Source organism: Palaemon carinicauda, chromosome 40, assembly GCF_036898095.1.
Source record: "Palaemon carinicauda isolate YSFRI2023 chromosome 40, ASM3689809v2, whole genome shotgun sequence".
Lineage (NCBI taxonomy): Eukaryota > Metazoa > Arthropoda > Malacostraca > Decapoda > Palaemonidae > Palaemon > Palaemon carinicauda.
Genome location: NC_090764.1, coordinates 130,162 through 153,367, shown reverse-complemented (window position 1 = coordinate 153,367; position 23,206 = coordinate 130,162). Strand labels below are relative to the sequence as shown.

Genomic DNA, 23,206 nt, shown 5'->3' with positions numbered 1-23,206 from the left:
ATAGTAAACATATAGTTTACTAAGGAAAATATTCTTATAACCTATTCATTTAGATTGAAGTTATGTCAATCTAAAGATTACCTCTAAATTCACAATTTGAAATTTCTTAGTTTTCAAGCCAACTTGTCCATTTCTTTCTAATTTTAGAATAAAAGCATTTTAATAGATTATTCCATTCTGATTCAATTCTAAATTAAGTAATAGGGACTTGAAATAATATTCACTTATCACTTAACCAATTATCAGCTCATCTCAGCATTGTACTTAAATGACAACTTACCCCACAGTTAGTTATCCTTTTTCGAAGTTTCTAGAGTGAACTCTCGATAAATGGAAGACATTTTCGTAGAGGATTTTAGCCATCCAAACGTACATAACGTTGGCCCTTCAATCTCATGCACGCTATTTCTTCTGTTGCAAGGTGCCATCAATTCTTGTGTTGTATTCAGAGCAACCTTCAGTAATCTTTGTCTAAATATTTAGACCCTCCTTGGTGATCCACTTCTGTTAGTTCGTAAATTTGATGTATCTGATTTTCTGAAAATAAAAATACTCTTTAGCAAAGATATAAATTAAGAAAGACAGCAAATCAAAACCCTTGGCTGTCCTATATGTTAAGGCCCTTATCAACAGACTCTTTAAAGCCATTCAACTTAATATACTAAGAAATCACCATTAAATTGAACACTATCAGTAAGGCTTACTCAAAAATTATTTGTCAATATAAAAATCTAATTATGATTACTTATGGTGAAATGCTTGCTTATGAAACAAAAGCTGGAATGGCAATTGGCTTAAGATAAATGTATTTATGTCCAGCCCAATAATGCAACAAATTTTCAAGCAAATTGCAACTATATTGGCACCATGATAATGAAAATTACACAAATGTAGGCAATTTCTCTTATGATATGACACCCAACTGCTCCATGTACCAATGGATCAATTATGGCTTTCAGGTTATAACAGGCCTACTGTTATAAATTAAAATGGAAAGCCAAAAATAGTAGCTTAAAAGCTTGAGGAATGAACTGATAAATCTGATTTTCAGGTGCAAATTCCACAGAATTAGACGCTAAAAATTAAAGCAATCCTTTCAATCACTTCAATATAATCAACTTGATAGAGAACATTAATCTCCATAAATACAAGCATGTAGAAAAATAGGCCTACATTTCAAACGTTCTAAAACTAACTCCATATTGAATAATAATCAAAACCCTTTTAGTTAAAATCTTACAAGATATACCTCTCGAAAGTGATTTTACTAAAACTTCATGCACTTATTCCCAACGGGATTTATTACTCAAAACTATGCAAAACCAGGGACACTAAAAGATTCCTATAATCAAATTCCCATACAGTGTAGACCTACAATTTCGACCATCTTATAGCCATCAAAAATAATTAAAGAACCCAACGATCACAAATATACATAAGTTACAGTAAAACAAAATATTCTCTGATTTACCTGCACATATGAAGAAATACGTGAAGCCTTCATCCATTGTGAAAACTCTGAGCAAAGGTCTTAACTTTCACAGACGTCAAGTTTCGGATTAAAGTAATAGATAGAAAAAAATTGCACCAACAAGCCGGCCTTCCTCAATGCACTTCAATGTCTTGATAAGTTTTTACAAGTAACTTGCAATTTTATATTTGTAAACAATCAGTTATCACCGGTTAGTTTTAATTTTGTAGCAAAGTCCAGTCTACACTTTGTACTACACTATAGGAGATCCTCTTGCTTCATTTTAAGGGGAATTTCCTTGTCCTATCACAGATGGAAACCCAGTGTCTTACAGGACTTACAAGATTTACTTGAATACACTCTTAGGGATTTAAGAGTAACAACGAATTACACAGTTAAAACCACATTATCGAAGCACTTGGAAACCAACCAAGTCTACGAATTCTTGAAAGGCATAATTAAGTCTTTCAGATATCTAGTAAAACATTATCAAATGCCTTGAAGACACTTATTTCAAAGCACTAAAACACATTTTATGAAATATCCACAGCAAGCACAATTTACAGAGTCAATATAGACTCACAAAAATCACTTTTAAATACACAATTACCTTCACCTTCTCCTAGCACGTCCACTGGTCAAATGGCTGGGTATACCTTATGGGTATCATACATAAATTCATACAAGGATTCTGAAACAATGGAGTTACACTTTCTCTGACTTTAGAATCCTTGGAAAGACATGTGGCGCCATCTATAATTACTTATTTTTTACTCCAATGAAAATTATATTCCAGGATGAATTTCAGAAAGGCAGTCAGTGACATAATTTTCTAAGTTATCTTGACGTCATTATGATAAAAGTTCTTGGTACTGATGAATAATGTAAACATATATCAAGATGCTACTTTTAGTTTTATTTATTTTGTAATACATATCTTGATTTAATTGTTTAGTATGTGTGTGCAAAGATTAAAAGTTTCAAAGGTACCGTATTCAGTACTGTATTTTAAATTTTGCACTAGTTATCCATGCAATCTTTAAAAGAAAACGGAAAATAAACTGTCATAGAAAATGAATATTTATAGGGGACTAAAATAAATTTAACTAAAAGCTTAATTACACTTGGAATTTTTTCCTTATCTAAGTTTCACTATTAATTTATTGTATATACTAAATATTTCCTTGTAGTTCAATAACTTTCATACCTGTAAATTTAAACAAAGTTTATAGGGATGTATTCATAAATGAAACCATCATAAACTGATAAATAAGTTTTATTTGTACACTGTTAGTGCATTAAGTCTTGCTGTACAATAATTCAAACATAAACAATATTGGACTTTCAGTTCACAAACAATTTTTATTTAAACAAAATAAAATATTTCAATTTAGAAGTAAACACAAACTCTTTGACATTCATTTGCCGGTGTTCTATACATCTAAAACCATACACTACTCTTTTTATATTCACACTCAACCATTCTCACCAAACGGTGTAATAACAAAATACAGTACATCTATAATACTCTTTCCTCAGACTATTTTCTATGAACTCAAACAAGATGTTATAGATTTTCAATTAATGTAACTCAACAAGAATATATTTCTGAATGAATTCTGTTTCACAGATTGCCATAAGCCATTCATGTCTACTCCCTCAGTCACTAGCAATTCCCTTACATGAGCTTTAAATTTTGACTGTTTTACTGTAACTGAGGTAAATTCCAATAAAAAAATACAATAGATTATTCAAGAAATTCACTAACATGTATTAGAGTTCTGGCATTCAGAATACATAATAGCAAAAGAAAATTTCTTAAAACTCTGACAGGTGACAATTTCATACCAGTTTTCAATTAATGAACAAAAGATAACAAATTGAATAATTGCATCATTCTTCTCAGAAGTATTTTCTTTCTATACCTCAAATGTAAAATAGGCAAAAGGCAACTTCAACAGTTGTCATGATTTTGTCTAAATATATATTTAATTTTACCAAAAACAGCATCCTACTTTTCCAACTACAGTTATAGCTTGGTTAGAAATAATAATAATAATAATAATAATAATAATAATAATAATAATAATAATAATAATAATAATAATAATAATAATAATAATAACAAAATGACTATGATTTGATGTAAAATTTCAAAGATATGCCCAGTGACCTACACACGCTGATTAGTCGTGCCCTTGTTTTAGATTGAAAGGTAGCCTACTCACTCATGAATGCCCAACGGGCTTACTGTACTTGGACGGAAGGCGATATTCTCAAGAACAGGAACTAGACATGATAACCAATCCTCAGTGATGTGAGCTGAGTATGTGCCACCGAGTAGAAATTCTCGAAATATGTTTTATTTTTCCCACAAGAGAAAATTTTCACGGCTATGAGTATATTTTATAAATATTTTAGGAAATCTTCATGCGTAATAACTGCTTTAAGTTTAACTATATGAATTTCTTTAAAACGAAAATACTCTTTACAATATAATCAGAATTTAGTTTCAGAAATTTCAGATTTAATTGCACATGTATCAAGAAAAAAATGCTATTGTGCTATACATTCATAAAGAGTTATTTACTTTTCTTGTTGATAATAGAAATCAAGGTCCCATTCTCATCACGCAAGTAAAAAATACCGTCAATCATCATTAAATAAAATCCTAAATGCTAATCACTAAATCCATTTCATTTCTTGTGCAAACACTCAAAAAATTTTATATTAGTTTTAGTAAGCTATGCATTCATACAAAAATACCTAAAGTCAATTATTTTTTCCAAACTACGACTGTACAGGAATGTTCCTCATTTGTCTTACAGCGGCAATCAACCTCGGGTTATTTCCAGGAGCAATTTTCCAATACTGATCCACTGGAGCTTTGAGAAGAGCATTAAGTTTGTCGAGGGGATCACACGTAGTTACACCCAAGTCCTCCAAAATGTTGCAAATGTAATCTGGAAAAGACAAAGTAAATATTAAAGATACAAGAATTAAAATATCAATTTCATAAAATGTTCACAGCAGAAAGTTTAAAAATTATAGACAGTATCAATGCATTTCACAGAAGTAGTTTAAAAATGATAGACATCTAGAAAACACGCTCACCAATATCAGTTGTCAATTGGGTGATCATTGAAGAAGATATTTCAGGGATCTTTAAGATGGCATCAGTGTAGAGCTTGCATGTATTCTGCCCTACACTATTGATAAGGAAATCTGCTGCACTGACTTCACTCTCGCTAACTACTCGACCCCCTGGGCTACAAAGGAAAAAAAAACATTTCAACTAACAACATTTTTTTCAATATAACATGAATTACAGTACAGTACTAATACAATATGTACTGTACGGTATCAATATTCAACAATATTAAACTTCAATAAAAATAAATTATGATTTATGTAATTTAAGTAACTATTAACATTCCAAACACTGAACTTGGAATCCTTAAATATTCTTATGTTACATGAATAACCAATTGTTATCAGGTACGGAGGTAGCTTACCTAGACGCCGAAGAGGAATTAGCTTCTTGTAGAGCTCGATTTAGAGCTGGACTGTGATTGACTAAGAGAGGCTCTAAGTGCTGGGGAAGAGTCATCAAATACTGCCCAATCTGCAAGATAATCAAAGTATTGTAGTTAATGAAAATTAGATAAAAGGCTACATATATTATTATTATTATTATTATTATTACTATCCAAGCTACAACCCTAGTTGGAAAAGCAAGATGCTATAAGCCCAGGGGCTCCAACAGGGAAAAATAGCCCAGTGAGGAAGGGAAATAAGGAAATAAATAAATGAAGAGAACAAATTAACAATAAATCATTCTAGGCATGGGCAACCTGCGGCCCGCAGGCCACATGCGGCGTTTCTGTGTAGCCCTCAAGACTTTCTAGGTTACTGAAGCTCTATATATTTATAACCGTAATAATGAAAGATGTCAGTTTTACGTAAAACTTTCATTCCCAGATAAATAAAACATGGAAGAATTGTAAGAAAATTCATTACATATTGGGCATGCAATATTTTTTGCACATATGTATCATCACGCGGCCTTCTCTCACTTGTTTATAGTTAAATACAGCCCCCTCTTGACGAACACTTGCCCATACCTGATATAGAACTACAGTAATAAAAGGAGACTAATACCAAGAGAAATTACTTCAATACATCCTGACATATTTTTCCCATCTTCAAGATTAAAAGACACAATAGCTAAAGGTATTTCTCTTATCATTCTTTTCTATTTTCAAGAGAGATTCTTCCAAGGCCATGCGCATCTATGTTCTAACTGAATGTTTAGTTGATATCTGCACCTGCAGAGAGAGTCAAGAAAGTAAAAAACAAACGTCCATTCCTTTTTGGGTATTTGAATACACATAGTACCTTATAACAATCTTTTTGACACTTGGTTTCTGACCTAATTAATTTTTAAGGAGTGCAAGAACTGCATCTTCCACTGATCAGCCTCCCATCTACAGACTAATTTGATCTCAATAGCATAGAGGGGTTTGCAATTGACAAGTTGTTTAATTTGTGGTTCAATCTCGAATCACTGACGAGTTTGCTATAAATAAATTCTCCATACTTTAAAATAACCGTTTTTTTACAAACCCATCTATCATATACCAGAATGCTTACTTCCCATTCTGTCAATTTTGCTATATCAAGAGCCAATCTACATAACAGAGTGAGTTGGGTATTTCTTACAGACCAATGATCCTCAGGTGAACCACCACATACAATCACTTGTGGCTCTACTACCTGTTTCATCATCAAGACTTCATCATCACAACCATTATTCATACTGTACTCAGATCGATCCCCGCTCGGGACCATGAGTTTAAGCTGTTCACTGGGGAGGCCACTGCTGTGGTAGGGCACCACAGTGGGGGGTTGGGCTTGCCCAGCTAACATTCTGCTGATCATTTATTCTGAGGGAACTGGAACTGAAACCAGACACCTTTAACCTTTAACCTTTAAAAGGTCTTCAATTTTTCAGATGCAGTACAGTATACTGTAACCCAACAGTCTAATCACAATGCCCTATTCTCACATGTTTGGTCAGAAAAGATTATTCTCAAATATAAAGAAATGCAGATGGCAAGAATTTAAAAAGAATGTGAGGACTTTGTTCATTCACATCTTTTGAGACGACGCACTGAAGAAAAATCATTGTAGATACGAATTTTAGGATAACTCGGATGCTATCAAAATAAAAACAACTTTCTGCTTTACTGAAAACACTGTGCCCACTTCCTTTTCAATTGCTATCTTTTTCATTAAAACACCTGCTTGTCGAGGCAGCTACTGTCAACTGTGATATATCATCATCAGGGAAGATGACACTAGACCTTATTTTTCAAGTGATAACTGAAATTTTTTTCCAAAAAACAGTTCTGGGCAATATGGCATAAGTCAAGTAAGTGATTTTAAGTTTTAGATGATCAATATTACTTCAAATTTTTTTATAGAGTATTAGTATGCCGTAAGTACATTGCAAATCATCCATATTTCCTAAGTTCAACAGTTTAACTTCTCTTAGATAGATAGATTATAAGTAAATTGAAGCTTCTCTGAATCATATGAATATCAAACAAAATACAATACAAGGGCAGCCAAATTTCTAAACCTTTTTTTGTATGAAATTTTTTAAAATGTAATTTTACTGTGTCCTTGGTTTTTTTTGCTTATTACTTTCACTACAGTACTTATTTACTTTACAACTGTTCTCAAGTATTACAATCCAAATACTTTTCGTGTATCTTCATATTTTGCATGCTTCGGTATGTTTGTGATCTCTTTTACTATATATAAAATAAAGCTGTTAGATACTGTATAATCTTACCTGAGTGATATACTCTTGTGGAGAAAATGAAAATGAAAGATGGGCAGTCGCTCCCTGACGTGAATTCCAGGCAGGGAGATCTGGAACGGCCGTTAGTTGGGTCGACACGGGATTGATTATTGTATGGAGTGCTGCGTCTACACTACACTGACACTGCTCTTGTGCTTGAGTTAAACTGCTCTCAAGAAGACGCCCATCTTCATCTGTTGTACACAGTAATGAGAAATAGTAAATGAAAGTAATTTTCACTCAAATAAGAGAACAAAAGAATTATCAAAATTAATTTTCAATTACAGTTATATCCTTTATAAGGACAAGTTCAATTTTAAGGGTAATAAAACAATTGTCTAATATCTATACAACAAAGTGAGAATAACTTGAGAAGGCTGTAAGACATCTAAATCATAATCAATAATTGTCATACATAACAAAAATGCCTTTTTCAAAAGACAAAATCTATGTCAAGTTGAAATAGATACTATACTGTATATCATATGAAGATAAACAGTAAAGCTATACAGTACTTAAGATGATGAATTATGATTTCATAAAGCATATAAATAATAAACTGTACAGTACCACTCTTTTGAAAATGAAATGATGAACCTATTAACAAGAGAATGGACACTTACAAATAATGGGACTGTCAACAGAGTGGAAAAGATAAAAATATATATATTAAAAGTGATTTGTACATTTCCTAGCTATACAAGCCTGAATCCTCGAGTCCTTTAAAATAAGGAATGTTTATAACGGACCTATAAAGGCCTTTGAAATCATGGTGAGCACCCAGTACTGTAGTCCTGCACATTCTCCTGTTAAAGACTTTCCACTTTTGACCTTCAAGACTAAAAAGGTGGTTGTGGTAGGAAGTTTGACTTTAAAGGACTTATGTTTTCATTGCTAACAAAAATACAAATTACTGTACATTGTTCCTATTTGTATATAAACCTTTGGTCCTTTAAAATAGGGATACCCACTTATTGGTGATTAAGAAGTCCCCTAAAATCAATATGGTTGGTTCCCTTTCTTCCCTGAAATATACCAGTTTCCATGGTTCCATACAACAGTGAAGGAGATGACTCCAACAGCCTCCTATCACAGATCATCATAGAGATAAGTAGGCTGACAGAGCCTGGCCAGTACTTGGATATGTACCCAGTACTTAGCCGATGAGGGAGTCTTACTCCTACTAAGGAGAAATGTAGCCAGGAATGAAATAGCTGGTACAAGATGATCAATGAATAGGTATTTATTCCACCATGCTCCTCCTTGTAAAAGGATGATGGGGGAGAACTTCTTTCAGATCCAAATGGGGGAGAACTTCTTTCAGATCCAAACTAATAAGAATAGTGCTCAGAAATATAGCTTACTAATATCAATGTCAGATCCAGAGTGTAGTGGTATGAAGGCTTCACCTTCAAGAGAGTGTAAGGAAAGAAGCATAAGACCTCAGATTTAGATCAAACACATTACCATAGGTAAGAGGCTTCCTGTCCCATACGGGAGCTGAACTGGCTATTACTCGAGCTGCCACCATAACGACAAGAAAAAATAGTGTTCAGGGACTTGTTAGTATACTTCCTATGAAGCTATGAAGGTTGTTTAGCACTTCCAAACTCCATCATCTGTCAAACTGTAAGTCTTTGGAGTCTAAGTTGGGTCAATAAGCCTGACTTCATGAGCTGGTACATCAATCCCCTTAAATGTCAAAGCTAAGACTACTTCTTCGTTCATACGATTGCCTCACTTTATGTGGAACACGGGCTATAGTGTTGGCAGCCCGTCAAGCTCTTTTTTGGTTCTGCCAGTGCAAAGGGAGAGTTGCTGACACTCAAACTTTAGATGTTGAGTCCTCTTCACACATGCATAGGAATTAACAATTTATCAAGTACCTTTACTAATTTTAATCAGTACGAACCCATTACTTTAACACATGATTCCTGAGCACCACAGGAATTCCAGACATCTCAATTCACTGTAGAAAAACATGATCCGGTGCATAATATACACTTAATTCATATGCAGTTTCCTTGGTCACAATTATAGTCAACTTCCAATTTAACAGATTAATAAGTGAGAAGGGTACAGGTAGTCTGATAAATCAAAGGTAGACATAGAAAGCAAAAAATATACTATAGTGGTCGACAAAATATTGCTATGAATATTGCCCAGAGTCTTATTGAAATGTTTAAGACTAAAAAATTCTAGTTATATATCAGAAGCCAGAAGCTCAATACAGTACTGTTGCCCATAATCTTACCTCAAGCTGTTAATTGTGCAAACTCCTACTATCTAATACTGTAATATTAAGGGTATTTACCTAAAATGCATCATCTTTATTACCATTATCAATAATTTACCCTTTCTCCAGATGTAACAGCACTTGACAAAATCTCTTGGGCTGTGCACAGAGAACCAATTCCCTTGTAATGCATTACTTCTTCATTAACTTGGGCCATAAGCCCTCGTGATGGGGTCTTGGAGGACATTCAGCACTCAATTGCAACTGTGGTAAAACCTCGCAACTGAACTACTGTATTAAGAAACTCAAGAGGTAGGATGGCAAGATGGAAGAAAGGAAGGTAAAAAGGCTAAAAAGGGGTTGTAGATGGAAGCCTAAGCGATGCTATAAAGATCCTTAAGTAATGCCTCATCATCATCATCTCCTCCTACGCCTATTGACGCAAAGGGCCTCATTTAGATTTTGCCAGACGTCTCTATCTTGAACTTTTAAATCAATACTTCTCCATTCATCATCATGCCTACAGGATTTTTTTTTTGCGAGGTTCTACAAACTCGCACACATTTGTACTAAATGATGCAAAACACTGAAACAGATTGCAGCATAAATGATGATTCACAAGACTAATGCTACTCACATGCATGCAGTCTGCTTCAGTGAGTACTATATGTTGATTAACAGGCTTTGGGATAAAAGGAATCCACTTTATATTTTTTTCCCGTAGTTGTCCCCGACAATAGGTGGTCTGATGCAGATGTTTTTTATACAAGTCCTTTTTTATTGTGGACTGATGAGGAAGGAGAGGTCTAATTGCTAAGGGACCTCTGGTAGTGGTTCTAACACGCCCCACTTACTATACCGACACTCTATTAGAGTAAGCGAGCTGGGTTTATTCCTAGCATTCCATGCATCTTTTTCTCTGATATATTTAGCAGTATTTATACCCTAGAAATGGTGCTATAAGAAGCATTTCACGGAGCGACACAGGTCGAGCCCAGAAATGATAGAGTTGAGGATAAGAGCATACTATTTACATGGACAAAATAACAACTTATGCAAAAGATGAGCTAAGCTGTGAGGATGACTCATCATAAAAATACTATATTGATCTACACAGGTTCTCATCTTACAAACATTCAGAAATACAAACACAAATCCAACTGAAAATGACAATAAGATAAAGAAATACTGCAATAAAACAATATTATATCCTTTAATACAGTAAGCAAAACAATGGAGTTGGGATCTCTAAAATGTCGGACATCTTCAAAAACACAAAACAACACAGAGCAAAATAAAACACGTCTGACCAACGCAGGTGCTGTTGAGGAATGTGGACAGGGGGTGGGGAGATGTAGGGGTGGAGAGGGATAGTCGTAGTAGGAGGCAGCAGACGGGTGTAGGACGGCACCTCGTTGTTCCAGGGGATGTTGATGAAGGAGAGGTCTAATTGGTGAGGGACCTATGGTCGTGGTTCAATCAAGCCCCAGTTTTCTATGCCGACACTCAAAGAGTGAGCGAGCTAGGTTTATTCCTGGCATTCCATGCATCTCTTTTTTTCTCTGGTATATTCAGCAATAACTATGCCTTAGAAATGGTGCTTTAAGGAGCATTTCACTGGGCGACACAGGTTCCTCGCCCAGAACAAGATTTTTCCTTCGTCAAAATCCCTTTTGTAATAACCTGATATCTATTTCATATGAAACCCGAATATCTGTTGACTTTCGTAACTGGAATTCATAGGCCTGGGATTGAGGTTAGGCCTACCCGAGGCCAAAAACGTAACAAAATTCGACGTGCAAACAATTCGACTTACAAAGATCTTCTTGGAACTAATTAAGATTGTTAGTTGAGAACCTTCTGTAAACATGAAAAAAAAAGGGATTTTGACGAAGGAAAAATCTATTTCTGGGCGAGAGACCTGTGCCGCCCAGTGAACCCTCCCTTGACTTCCCTCCCAACATGGGCCCCAAACCTTGGTTGCTATGAGGAGTGACGTCACTGGCGTGGGTTAGGTTAGTGGTAGTAGTGTTGATCGGCACCTCGCTGTGGCGGGGGTTTTGAAGAGGAGATATCTAAATGGTGCGAGACCTCTGGTTATGAATTATCACGCCCCAGTATTATATCGACACCTTATATAGGTGAGTGAGCTGGGTTCAACCTGGCATTCCTATGCAATTTTTTCTCTGGTAATATATAGCAGTTATATATCTTAGAAATGGTGCTAAAGGAGCATTTCACTGGGCGGCACAGCTCGGAACCCAGAAAGGGGCTTTTTGAATTAGATAACTCAATAAAAAATTAAATCTAACATACCTACAACTTTAGTCACAAGCTTTTTCAAAACCTGGACTTTCTCTTTGGAAAGCAGTAAGTCTGGTGTCACTGAGAACGGTGTTGCTGCTTCCCACATAAATTTTGATGAAGCATTTGTAAATATAGTTGCCATTGAATGTTCTATGCTGTCTACTGCCATCACTAGTTCGCCTGGAAAATGAAGAATATTGCTTAAGATGAAAAAATATATAATTCTATTTACAAGAAATTTTTGAAGTCTACAATTGCTTGATCAGAAAAAAAAACCCATCTAAAGAATATTTGTAGCAAAGTATTCATAAATTCACAATATAAACTTACACATCCTCCATTTGGACATACAGTACCATAAATACACAATGTTATATCAACACTCATAATCAATGGTGCTACCGCAAAATTTCTTCAAGTAAATACAGGTAGTTCACAATAAAATTTCTTCCATATATATCATATAATATAAGAAAAATTTCTAAACATGTAAAAAATAAAAATATTTTAGTTATTTATATTTCTCCTCATTATATAAACACGAGTACCTTAATGTCTTCAGTGGAACTGGAATGCGCGTTAGAATTGTTAACATGGTATTTAACGACAGGTAGTGAACTCCTCAAGACAGATTAATTTACCAAACGTTTAACTGGGCTCCACTAAAAGAGTTGGAAGACCCAGGCCTACATAGCTGAGGACTATGAAGTGTGAAGTTGGAAATGATGAAGGGAGAAGTATTGAATTGAAAGCTTAAGACAGAGACGACTGGCGAAATCTAACCGAGGCCCTTTGCGTCAATAGGCGTAGGAGGAGATGATGATGAGTGAATGGGCAATAATTGCCTCGCAGTCCGCCAACCTTCAAACAAATTTCATGATCTATATCGACATTCTCATTGCTCCTCATGTATGCTCTCGAGACCAAGTCCCCAGAAGCCTCAGTGAACGTGAACTCTATCAGGAATGCAAAGTGCTAAACAGTCTCTCTAGCACTATCATGTGCGTTGCCAATAATGGCACCTAAGAAGACTGCCATTTCACTTATCAAAGAATATACCTACTTTGAAAGGGAGGTCATGATCTATATCAGGTACTTGGGGATAATTGAGAACAATCAAGCCTGTAAGGTGTAGAATGAGGGGATCTATCGCGGGCTTAGCCATAAACACATAAACACTCGCATTCCTGCTTTGTTTCATTATCAGCATGAAGTAAACGTCAACATTCAAACTAAAAAGTATGAGAGAAAGATAAAATATGAACAGTACAATCATACTTGTTGTGGCCAAAGACAAAAGAGAAGAGACTTGACCACCTAACGTTCAGTACCTCGCTAACAATTTCAACTGCCATTTCAGCTCCACTGAAGACATTCCCTATCTAATGGACAAAAGGATTATACTGTATACACATAGCAACAGACAAAATTACATTTAGTGTACAAGTGTTATATCATCTAATTGAAAATACAACTTGAATTTACATAGAATCCAAAAGAACTGTCCGTTTTAAAAAGATTTTAACCTCATGAAAGTAAATTAGATTCTGCAAATATTTCATTGCATAAGTTTTCATTTGTAATTATCATGGCATTGCAAGGTTGTAAGTAACTTCAAAGAATAAAGCATTATCAAAACCATCACAAAATGTTATTTTTATTAATAAAATAAATTTTTGAATATACTTACCCGGTGATTATATAAGCTGCAGCTCTGCTGCCCGACAGAAAAACTCTACGGTCAAAATACGCCAGCGATCGCTATGCAGGAGGGGGTGTACATCAACAGCGCCATCTGTCGAGCAGGTACTTAGTACTCCATGTAAACAAAGAACCAATTTTCTCCTCGGTCCACTGGGTCTCTATTGGGGAGGAAGGGAGGGTCCTTTAATATATAATCACCGGGTAAGTATATTCAAAAATTTATTTTATTAATAAAAATAACATTTTTCAATATTAAACTTAGCCGGTGATTATATAAGCTGATTCACACCCAGGGGGGTGGGTAGAGACCAGCATTACATGTTTACATTATTATGAGCTAAGTATTTTGTATTTCATTTTAGCAGTTATTCAAAATAACAAACATAAAATAAATAAGTACCTGGTAAGGAAGTCGACTTGAACAATTACTCTGCCTTTTTAAGTACGTCTTCCTTACTGAGCCTCGCGATCCTCTTAGGACGCTGAGCGACTCCTAGGAGCTGAAGTATCAAGGGTTGCAACCCATACTAAAGGACCTCATCAAAACCTCTAATCTAGGCGCTTCTCAAGAAAAGAATTTGACCACCCGCCAAATCAACCAGGATGCGAAAGGCTTCTTAGCCTTCCGGACAACCCAAAAAACAACAATAAAAAACATTTCAAGAGAAAGATTAAAAAGGTTATGGAATTAGGGGAATGTAGTGGTTGAGCCCTCACCCACTACTGCACTCGCTGCTACGAATGGTCCCAGGGTGTAGCAGTTCTCGTAAAGAGACTGGACATCTTTAAGATAAAAAGACGCAAACACTGATTTGCTTCTCCAATAGGTTGCGTCCATTATACTCTGCAGAGATCTATTTTGTTTAAAGGCCACTGAAGTTGCGACAGCTCTAACTTCATGTGTCCTTACCTTCAGCAAAGCATGGTCTTCCTCATTCAGATGGGAATGAGCTTCTCGTATCAACAGTCTGATATAATAGGAAACTGCATTCTTTGACATAGGTAAAGAAGGTTTCTTAATAGCACACCATAAAGCTTCTGACTGTCCTCGTAAAGGCTTAGTTCGTCTTAAATAGAACTTAAGAGCTCTAACAGGGCATAAGACTCTTTCTAGTTCATTTCCAACCAAATTAGAAAGGCTTGGAATATCGAACGATTTCGGCCAAGGACGAGAAGGTAGTTCGTTTTTGGCTAGAAAACCAAGCTGTAAAGAACATGTAGCCGTTTCAGATGAAAATCCGATGTTCCTGCTGAAGGCGTGTATCTCACTGACTCTTTTAGCTGTTGCTAAGCAGACGAGGAAAAGAGTCTTTAAAGTGAGATCTTTAAAGGAGGCTGATTGTAGTGGCTCGAACCTTTCTGACATAAGGAATCTTAGTACCACGTCTAAATTCCAACCTGGTGTGGCCAAACGACGCTCCTTCGAGGTCTCAAAAGACTTAAGGAGGTCCTGTAGATCTTTGTTGTTAGAAAGATCTAAGCCTCTGTGACGGAAGACTGCTGCCAACATGCTTCTGTAACCTTTGATCGTGGGAGCTGAAAGAGATCTTTCCTTCCTCAGGTATAATAGGAAGTCAGCTATTTGGGTTACAGAGGTACTGGTTGAGGATACTGATACCGACTTGCACCAGCTTCGGAAGACTTCCCACTTCGACTGGTAGACTCTAAGAGTGGATGTCCTCCTTGCTCTAGCAATCGCCCTGGCTGCCTCCTTCGAAAAGCCTCTAGCTCTCGAGAGTCTTTCGATAGTCTGAAGGCAGTCAGACGAAGAGCGTGGAGGCTTGGGTGTACCTTCTTTACGTGTGGCTGATGTAGAAGGTCCACTCTTAGAGGAAGAGTTCTGGGAACGTCCACCAGCCATTGAAGTACCTCGGTGAACCATTCTCTCGCGGGTCAGAGGGGAGCAACTAACGTCAACCTTGTCCCTTCGTGAGAGGCGAACTTCTGCAGTACCTTGTTGACAATCTTGAACGGGGGGAATGCATAAAGGTCTAGATGGGACCAATCCAGTAGAAAAGCATCTATATGAACTGCTGCTGGGTCCGGGATTGGCGAGCAATAATTTGGGAGCCTCTTGGTCATCGAGGTTGCAAAGAGATCTATGGTAGGTTGGCCCCATGTGGCCCATAGTCTCTTGCACACATTCTTGTGTAGGGTCCATTCTGTTGGGATGATTTGACCCTTCCGACTGAGGCAGTCCGCCATGACATTCATGTTGCCTTGAATGAACCTCGTTACTAGAGAAAGGTTTAGATCTCTTGACCAGGTGAGGGGGTCCCTTGCGATCTCGTACAACGTCATAGAATGGGTCCCTCCTTGCTTGGAGATGTACGCCAAGGCCATGGTGTTGTCTGAGTTCACCTCCACCACCTTGCCTAGAAGGAGGGACTTGAAGCTTTTCAAGGCCAGATGAACTGCCAGTAGCTCCTTGTAGTTGATATGTAACGTTCTTTGATTCGAGTTCCAAGTTCCCGAGCATTCCCGACCGTCTAATGTCGCACCCCAGCCCGTGTCCGATGCGTCCGAGAAGAGAACGTGGTTGGGGGTCTGAACAGCCAGGGGCAGACCCTCTCTGAGGTAGATGTTGTCCTTCCACCAAGTCAGTGCTGACTTCATCTTCTCGGAAATGGGGATCGAGACCGCTTCTAGTGTCTTGTCCTTTCTCCAGTGAACAGCTAGGTGAAATTGAAGGGGACGGAGGTGCAGTCTCCCTAACGCAATGAACTGGTCCAGTGATGAAAGCGTCCCTATCAGACTCATCCACTGTCTGACTGAACATCGGTCCTTCTTTAGCATGTTCTGGATGCATCCTTGGGCTTGACTTGTTCTGGGGGCCGACGGAAAAGCCCGAAAAGCTTGACTGTGAATCTCCATCCCTAAGTACACTATAGTTTGGGATGGGACCAGTTGGGACTTTTCCATATTGACCAGAAGACCCAATTCCTTGGTCAGATCTAGAGTCCACTTTAGATTCTCCAGACAGCGACGACTTGAAGAAGCTCTTAGAAGCCAGTCGTCCAAATAGAGGGAGGCTCTGATGTCTGCTAAATGCAGGAATTTGGCAATATTCCTCATCAGTTTCGTAAACACAAGAGGCGCCGAGCTTAGGCCAAAGCACAGGGCTTGAAATTGGTAGACAACCTTTCCGTAAACGAACCTTAGAAAAGGTTGGGAATCTGGGTGGATGGGGACGTGAAAGTAAGCGTCCTTTAGGTCTAAAGAGACCATCCAGTCTTCCTTCCTGACCACTGCTAGAACAGACTTTGTCGTCTCCATGGAGAACGTCTGCTTTGTGACAAAGACATTCAGAGCACTGACGTCTAGCACCGGCCTCCACCCTCCTGTCTTCTTTACCACTAAGAAGAGACGGTTGTAGAAGCCCGGGGATTGATGGTCCCGGACTTTGACTACCGCTCCCTTTTCTAGTAAGAGAGACACCTCTTGCTTCAAAGCTAGTCTCTTGTCCTCCTCTCTGTACCTGGGAGAGAGGTCGATGGGAGACGTTGCTAGAGGGGGTTTGTGTACAAACGGGATCTTGTACCCTTCTCTGAGCAACTTCACAGATTGTGCATCTGCGCCCCTGTTCTCCCAGGACTGCCAGTAGTTCTTGAGTCTGGCTCCCACTGCTGTCTGAAGAAGGTGGCAGTCAGACTCTGCCTTTAAAGGACTTGGTACCTTTCTTCTTAATCCCACGTCTCCCTTCGGCACGAGCACCTCCTCTGCTGGAGGCTCTGCCACGAAAGGGCGGAATAAATCTGGACGCTGGAGTGTCCATCCTGGGTCTAGACACGGTAGGCAAAGGGGTGGCTTTGCGGGCAGATGACGCAACCAGGTCATGCGTGTCTTTTTGAATCAAGGATGCAGCAATCTCCTTGATCAACTCCTCTGGGAAAAGGCACTTTGAGAGAGGAGCAAACATAAGTTCCGATCTCTGACATTGTGTTACTCCAGCTGACAAGAAGGAGCAAAGGTTTTCCCGTTTCTTGAGGACCCCGGAAACGAACGAAGCCGCAAGCTCACTGGAACCGTCCCGTATGGCCTTGTCCATGCAGGACATAATGAGCATGGAAGTTTCCTTGTCAGAAGGGGAGGTCTTCCTGCTCAACGCTCCCAAACACCAATCCAAAAAGTTAAAAACCTCGAAGGCTCTGAACACTCCTTTCATCAGATGGTCTAAGTCTGAAGGAGTCCAACAAATCTTGGAGCGTCTCATGGCTAGCCTGCGGGGAGAGTCTACTAGACTTGAGAAGTCGCCCTGGGCAGAGGCAGGAACTCCCAAGCCGAGAACTTCTCCCGTGGCATACCAGACGCTCGATCTGGAAGCGAGTTTCGCAGGGGGAAACAAGAATGCTGTCTTCCCAAGGTGCTTTTTGGACTGCATCCAATCTCCCAACACTCTTAAAGCTCTCTTAGACGAGCGGGCGAGGACGAGCTTCGTAAAGGCAGGCGCGGATGACTGCGTGCCTAAAGCGAACTCAGATGGAGGAGAGCGTGGGGCTGCAGAAACAAACTGATCAGGATACATCTCCTTGAACAGTGCAAGAACTTTCCTAAAGTCCAAGGAGGGAGGCGTGGTCTTGGGTTCGTCGATGTCCGTATGCGGGTCGTCAAAGTGTGCAGCGTCGTCATCATCAGAGAGTCCATCGTCTGAATACTGAGGAGGAAGCGGCAAAGGAGTAGGAATTGGCTGGTCAGCTGAGTCCGGCAGCACGGGTGCATGCGTGACTGCACTGGACGCAACGTCATGGAACTGTTGGCCAGTCTGTGAGCTGGCAACAACCATAGCAGCGCGGGGGTGCAAAGCGTCTACTCCTGACTGTCTAGTCTGCTGTGGGCGAGTAGCGGTAACCACACTGGGTTGCGGAGGTTGACGCACCGTGTCAAAACAAAACAACTTAGGTTGTTGTTGTAACTCGCGAACGTCAACGGAGGGTTCCGTGCGTCGCTGAACGTCAACATGCGGCTGGCAGGGTACACTGCGCATGGGTGGCGGGACTCTCACAGCTGGAGTGCGGGAGAAGGTAGCCTCAGCGTCCACTGGACGCACAACCGTGGTTGGTTGTAGGCTAACGGGTGGTGCAGCGTCAACCTGCTCCGCACGAAAGTCCTGCATTAATGACGTTAACTGCGTTTGCATGGTCTGCAGCAAAGACCACTTAGGGTCTACAGTAGCAGGTGCGGCAACAGACGGTGTTACTGCCTGTTGCGGTACCGCTTTGCCTCTCTTAGGAGGTGTGCAGTCATCGGAAGACTGCAGCGAGTCCGAACTGACCCAGTGGCTACAACTGGGCCGTTGGACTTGCGCGGAAGGGACCGACTTGCGTTTAAGAGGCCGTGAGACCTTGGTCCATTGTTTCTTCCGAGAAACATCTTCCGCAGACGAGGAATAAATGGGCTCTCTCGTCTTCTTGTGGGTGGGGCGATCTTGGTAAGATACGTCCGAAACCACGGAGGGAACGTCTGTCCGCTGATTAAAGCCTGTCGAACCCTTTGGTCGTACGACATTGCTTCTCCCCTGGGCTTGGGAGCTTGCAAGAGGTCCCGGACTGGGAGGACGACAGGCACGAACAGACGCACCCTCAAGCGCAACACTAACACTTTCCACAACACTACCACTCACTTTGTCACTACCCACTGCACTCTTACCCTTCAACTCCTTGACGTCTGCCATGAGTTGGTTACGGTCACTCGCCAATGACTCGACTCTCTCACCCAGAGCCTGGATGGCACGCATCATATCTGCCATCGAAGGTTGTTGAGTGCTAGAAGGGGGATCAGGAGCAACCACTACAGGGGAAGGAATAGGTTGTGGGGCATGAGGAGAGGAAATATCAACGGAGCGAGATGAACTTCTCCTGACTCTATCTCTCTCTAGCCTACGTGAATATTTCAGGAATTCGAGAAAATCGAATTCCGAAAGCCCAACGCATTCCTCACATCGATCTTCCAATTGACAGGTTTTATCCCGACAATTGGAACAAACGGTGTGCGGATCGATAGAGGCCTTCGGAAGACGCCTTGAACAGTCCCTAGCACTACACTTTCTGTATTTAGGGACTTGAGAAGGGTCAGCCATCTTGAATTAGTCAAAGGAGAATTCAAAATCTATCCAAGTCGTCAACAAATAATCCAAAAATCAATAAAAGAATGCAAGGATGTATTGAAGATAACCTCTGCAAAGCGAAAGCTAATAACTAGAAATGTGTACTTCACCAAAATCTGTGAAAACCAATCCAGTAAGCAACAGCGAATTTAGTAGGTCTTGCCGGTGGCACGACAGAGAGAAAATTGGTTCTTTGTTTACATGGAGTACTAAGTACCTGCTCGACAGATGGCGCTGTTGATGTACACCCCCTCCTGCATAGCGATCGCTGGCGTATTTTGACCGTAGAGTTTTTCTGTCGGGCAGCAGAGCTGCAGCTTATATAATCACCGGCTAAGTTTAATATTGAAAACTTGTCTTTGATGTTTGTAAAGATTTTTATAAGCTTTTTAATAATAGCAATTACTTCCGGATTAAATGCCATATCTGTTTGAATATCATCATCTGTAATAATATATAATTGAGATCTCTTCATTATCAAGATTGCTGAGGTACATTCATACCAATCATTGAAAAAAACTTTATCTCATTTCTTGAACAATGTTCCAGAAATAGGGGAAGTCTTCTATACTAAGGGTCTTTTAAAAATTCAGATCAGATTAAATATAACTGTTTGATATCTCTGAAACATGTACCCTTTCCTGAAAACAAAAACTTCACAGAATGTGTTATGCCATACAGAATAAAAATTTTCCTTATTATACTTAATAAGGTTTGGGTGGATGGATGGAGTGAAGAAAGCTCTGGGTGATAGGAGGATAGATGTGAGAGAGGCAAGAGAGCGTGCTAGAAATAGGAATGAATGGCGAGCGATTGTGACGCAGCTCCGGTAAGCCCTGCTGCTTCCTCCGGTGCCTTAGATGACCGCGGAGGTAGCAGCAGTAGGGGATTCAGCATTATGAAGCTTCATCTGTGGTGAATAATGGGGGAGGGTGGGCTGTGGCACCCTAGCAGTACCAGCTGAACTCGGTTGAGTCCCTTGTTAGGCTGGGAGGAACGTAAAGAGTAGAGGTCCCCTTTTTGTTTTGTTTCATTTGTTGATGTCGGCTACCCCCCAAAATTGGGGAGGTGCCTTGGTATATGTATGTGTATGTATGTACTTAATCTCAATGATAACATTATACATATATAGTATTTTTAAGCTGTGTTCATAGAGAAAATAACCTAAAAGTAGATTATATACACAGAGATGAGTTTTGTTAAAACTATCTAATAATCTGAGAAAACAAAAGTAGAATAATGGTCATACATAAAAAAATGTGCTATACAGTAAACTTATTTTTGAGAAACTAAATTATACAACAAAGTTTCTGTTATACAAATTACTATAAAAAATAAATTTAAAATTCCTTTACCTGCAGCTTGTATAAGGTTCAAACATATTGTAAATACTGTCCAGTCATCTGTAATCGATGCCTTCTGTTTTTCTACGTGCCTGGCTGCTTGGGCTAATCTGGTCGTGAACTGTTCCAAATACACCACTAATGCCCCAGTTAGATCTGGGAAACACCAACCGTTTGTTAACTGTAAAAACAATATAAAAGTTAACCATGAAATAACTATACTTTTATGACTCTACACAGTGCTTTCTCTAAAGATTTTTAAACATTTTATCATTAGTTTGAGCAAAGAAGAATAAGAAGGGTAATCCTTCTTTATTTTACCATACCTAGTATTCTCTGACACACGTTCTAGTACCGCTTCATAGTATATGAGCCACACACTTTCAGTAAAGGTTGACATTATCAAAAGGGTGCTTACCTCAAAAAAATCAAATGAAAACAAATATTCAAAGAATTAAAATAAAATTTTGTAAGCAGCACTTGCAAGAAAGTGGCCACACATTTCCAAAATAGTTTTCATTTTTTATACATACATAGCTATTGCTTTACTAAATCATTTATTGCAAGTCTTAGAAGTAAAGCTAACCAATAGACCATAATACTGGAAGTAAAATTTCCATACAAAATTAAAGTAACAGCTAAAATGATGGTTTAGAATTGGCAAAGGAAAATCTGGATGATGAAATGCATAAACAAAATGCTTTTATAAGACAAAATACATTCTTATAATATAAACCAGGTTATTTACCATAGTCTATCGCATTTTTATTAGCCTATTCTGCTGGTTTAGGTCTTCCTCTATCCCCTTTTACTATTACCCTATTCCACAATCAGTCTTCGTCTTGGTACCTCCATACCTACTACTGTACTTATCGGACTCATCTCATCACAAATGAAAAATCTGTCCGTCTTCTCACGACTATATGCATATCTTTCCCTCAATTTCCAATTTTTGACATGATCTTTTTGTACTCTCTTCCACTTCTAACACATTTATACAACTTTCTTTGATACACAGATTCTTCTACAAGACTTTGTTTCTGCAGTCTTGTAGCTTACTGCTTTTCTTTGATAAACAGAAAAATGCTCATTAGTGGCTCTATATAGACACCAATATCTCAATCATTCTGGTACACCTGTTACTATCTTCACTCTAGACCTTGTTTATTGTACCATAACTTGTTCATCGATTCTTTTCGGTATTATGTCCTCTCGTGATATCAAGCAACTTCATTGCCTTAGTACTTTATAAAAAGCCTTCCCAAAATCTACAAAAATGTGGCATAATCTCTTCCTCTTAGTATCACATTCTTCCTTTAGTTGTATGATTATAAAATTTCATCTGTTCTTGCTCAAACAATCTCATTCCTTCGTAATTTCAATGAAGTATTGGTTCTCCATTTTCTTTGCATGTTGTATTTCTCTACGCTTTTCACATTCTTCCTGTCCAATTTTTTTTGTCAGATTTGTATATAAACTGGGTAGCTCATTAATAAGTCCTAAAGGTCAAAAGAAAGCAAGCCTAAGAATAAATTACATCTTGGGTCCCTCATAACTATGCATATCCCAAGTAAACCATAATGAAGTTAGAAGTAAAGTATCATGAGGCTAAGGAAGTTTAAACTACAGTATTAAGACTAATGCAGTTCAATGTTTGGCATTACCTACCAACAACCAGCCACTACCACAAACTGGGGACACAGGTCGACTGCAGTGCGAAACTATTTTTATGTTGGATTTTACAATAAAATGTTGTACTGTACTGTAATATATTTTTGATCATGCTCTTTATTGGCAATTAGTAACTTTGCATGAAAACACTTTGTCTTCAACTGCAATAGAAGCAGCTTATTCAGGAATAAACATAAACTTGGAGGAATTAAAAACTCTATAGAAAACTAGAGGGGCACTCCATAGAGCACTGACATCCGCCACGGCAGCTTATTTCTCGAACTTTTGTTCGACCTTGACGTTGACCTTTAACCTTAACATGTATTAATTGGTGTGGATTTTCCCACAATCAAATATGAACCAAGTTTGAAGTCTCTGTGACAACGATGTCCAAACTTAAGGCCGATTACGTGAATTGGACATTCTGATTGACTGTGACCTTGACCTTTGAGCTTAACCTTCCAAAATTTAATCATTTCCAGCTATTTACATAACAGTTAAT

General features: G+C 38.6%; 1 protein-coding gene across 1 annotated transcript in view; it reads right to left on the bottom strand.

Moving 5' to 3' along the window:
- Positions 1-2,731: 2,731 nt before the first annotated feature.
- Positions 2,732-23,206, bottom strand: part of Cog7 (conserved oligomeric Golgi complex subunit 7) — a 40,645-nt gene continuing 20,170 nt past the window's right edge. Inside the window, exons 12-17 of the mRNA XM_068363513.1 lie at positions 21,046-21,214; positions 11,893-12,063; positions 7,332-7,534; positions 4,987-5,096; positions 4,586-4,740; positions 2,732-4,434 (exon numbers count right to left, since the gene is read on the bottom strand). Coding sequence (XP_068219614.1) covers positions 4,262-4,434; positions 4,586-4,740; positions 4,987-5,096; positions 7,332-7,534; positions 11,893-12,063; positions 21,046-21,214 — 981 coding nt within the window. The 3' untranslated portion in view covers positions 2,732-4,261. The remainder of the gene's footprint in view (positions 4,435-4,585; positions 4,741-4,986; positions 5,097-7,331; positions 7,535-11,892; positions 12,064-21,045; positions 21,215-23,206) is intronic.